At 58.2% G+C, this 2,049-nt stretch overlaps 1 protein-coding gene across 1 annotated transcript in view; it reads right to left on the bottom strand.

Annotated features, from left to right (window-relative positions):
• The window catches only part of KCNQ5 (potassium voltage-gated channel subfamily Q member 5), a 260,391-nt gene extending 259,841 nt beyond the window's left edge, over positions 1 to 550 (bottom strand). Inside the window, exon 1 of the mRNA XM_042824645.1 lies at positions 170 to 550. Within this exon, the coding sequence (XP_042680579.1) occupies positions 170 to 550 (381 nt within the window). The remainder of the gene's footprint in view (positions 1 to 169) is intronic.
• Between the last annotated feature and the right edge of the window lie 1,499 nt (positions 551 to 2,049).

Raw genomic sequence — 2,049 nt, 5'->3', positions numbered from 1 at the left:
CCGCGGCCCGGGCGAGCCGGCGGCTCGGAGCGCCGGACGGGGCTCGCCGCCCCTCTCTCGCTCCGGGCGGGCCGGGTGAGCAGCCGCTCCCGCTGCGAGCGGCGGAGAAAGTCGGCGCCGGCGGGCAGCAGGCAGGACGCGGCGCCCGCGGGTTAGTTGCGCTCCCGACAGATGTCCATTTAAGTCCGAGAAAGTCCCAAAAGTGCGGCGGCGCGGGGGAGGCTCGGCCGGCGGCGGGACCCCGCCGGTTGCGGACGGAGAGAGCGGCCGGTCCGGGCGGGGCGGCGGGAGAGAGCCGCCGGGAGTCCCCACGAGGGGACGGCGCAGTCCCGCACTCCGCTTCGGCTCTTCCGCGGTTCCCCGGACACGAACTGGCGAATCCCGGGAGCGGCGGGGGCTGCCCGGGTCCGCGGTTCCCTCCCGGCGCGCGGCGGCTCCGGCCCCGGCGCGGTGCGTCCGGAGCGTAGCGGTGCGGCCGCGCGGTGCCCGAGCAGCGCCGAGCAAACAAAGCTCCCCCTGCCGAGAGCGGGCCTTTAACGCCCCGGCGCATCAAGGTGAGCTCGCGGAAAAAAAAAAAAATCCACCCCTCCACGCCGCAGGCGCGGCCACTCCGCGCCTCCCCGCCCGGCGCCGCGCCGCTGTTGGTCGCTGCTCGTTGCTGGGGCGCGGCGGTGTCCCCCGACTCCGGGGGACCTCTTCGCCCCCGCGGGGTGGCGGAGTGCGGGACACACGCGGGCTCTGCATTGATGGCTTATTGATAAGTGCGGGTGGCACTGGTTTTGCAGCTTGAGCGTTGTCGTGTGAAAACAGGGCGCTGATTTGTGTTGGGTTATTGGAAGCGGTAATGTGGGCTCCGGTGTTGTGTGAAAATCAGTAGGGGCATTCTGAAATACAATTAAATGTCGGCTTGGTGGTGTTTTTTTTTTTTTCCCCTTCATAGTGGACAGTTAGAGAGGCCGGGCTCTCAAGCATTTGATTAACACACACATCTCCAACTAGTGATGTTCTGGGTGACAACATCAACTTGTGTCTCTCTAAAGCAACATGAAGGCATCTGCAGTGCCCCCAGAGCCCCCAATCAGCTGTCTTTAAGTAGAGAGCTCTATCTTCCTCCCTTCTTCATTGCACTTCCTCCTCCCCAGCAGCCAGCTGCACACAGGAACTGTCTCACACGAGCTGCAGCAGCCGCTCGCACTCTTGGTGCGGCGTGGCAGAAAGAGCACACATGTCAGAGCAATGTTAAGGAGTTGCTGTAAGTATCCACAGCAACCCTATTAATATTTAAGCTTTCCAGTGGCACACATCTACTCCTTCTTTGAATTGTAAATCGAGTTAGTTAATCCTTCATTTACCACTTGTTTGCATTTCTGTGTTTCGATATGCAAAGGTTTGTTTTTGTCCTCAATGACAGCACAGCACGCCTCAAAACAACAGGGCCTCAGTGCTGGGCTTATGCTTTCCTTCTCCTGGCCTTAGTCAGTGGAATTAAATACTGGAGGATGGGTGCTCAAGTTCTGGAAACCTGAACTGTGCCATCAAAGTGGGGTGTGCATGGTCCTGTGGAGTGGGCAGCCTCCACTCAGCATCACCAGTCCTGCATCCCCATTGCGCATCAGTGTCCTCATCCTGCATTCCTGTCCCCATCCCTGTACCCCATCCCATGTCCCTGTCCCAACCCCTCATCCCTATTCTCATCCCCATCCCCATCCCCATCCCTGTAAGCCTGGCCGTGGGCAGCACTGTGACCACACACTGTCACAGAACTACATGGAAGCATTGCTGGTGAGAGGATCAAGGCTATAACCTGGGGATATGTACAGTAAACCACAAAAGTGAGTGAACTCCTGCTCCTTCTGTACTTTTGGCAATCCGCTAAGAAATATCCACAGAATTATAATTCTGTGCCCTCTAGTGGTGCTCGAAATCATCTATTAATTTAACTAATAGCGCAGAAAGCAGCCTGTGAGCACAAATGGTTTGGGGCAATACTGAAATGTGGGCATGCATGCCAGTGCAGAGAAGAAAGCACGTTAATTAATGTGCTGAATT

This window comes from Centrocercus urophasianus, unplaced genomic scaffold, assembly GCF_019232065.1.
Source record: "Centrocercus urophasianus isolate 14NV4802_14NV808 unplaced genomic scaffold, USGS_Curo_1.0 seq_10, whole genome shotgun sequence".
NCBI lineage: Eukaryota > Metazoa > Chordata > Aves > Galliformes > Phasianidae > Centrocercus > Centrocercus urophasianus.
Note: the sequence above shows the minus strand (reverse complement) of the source record. Positions and strands in the feature narration are given on the sequence as shown.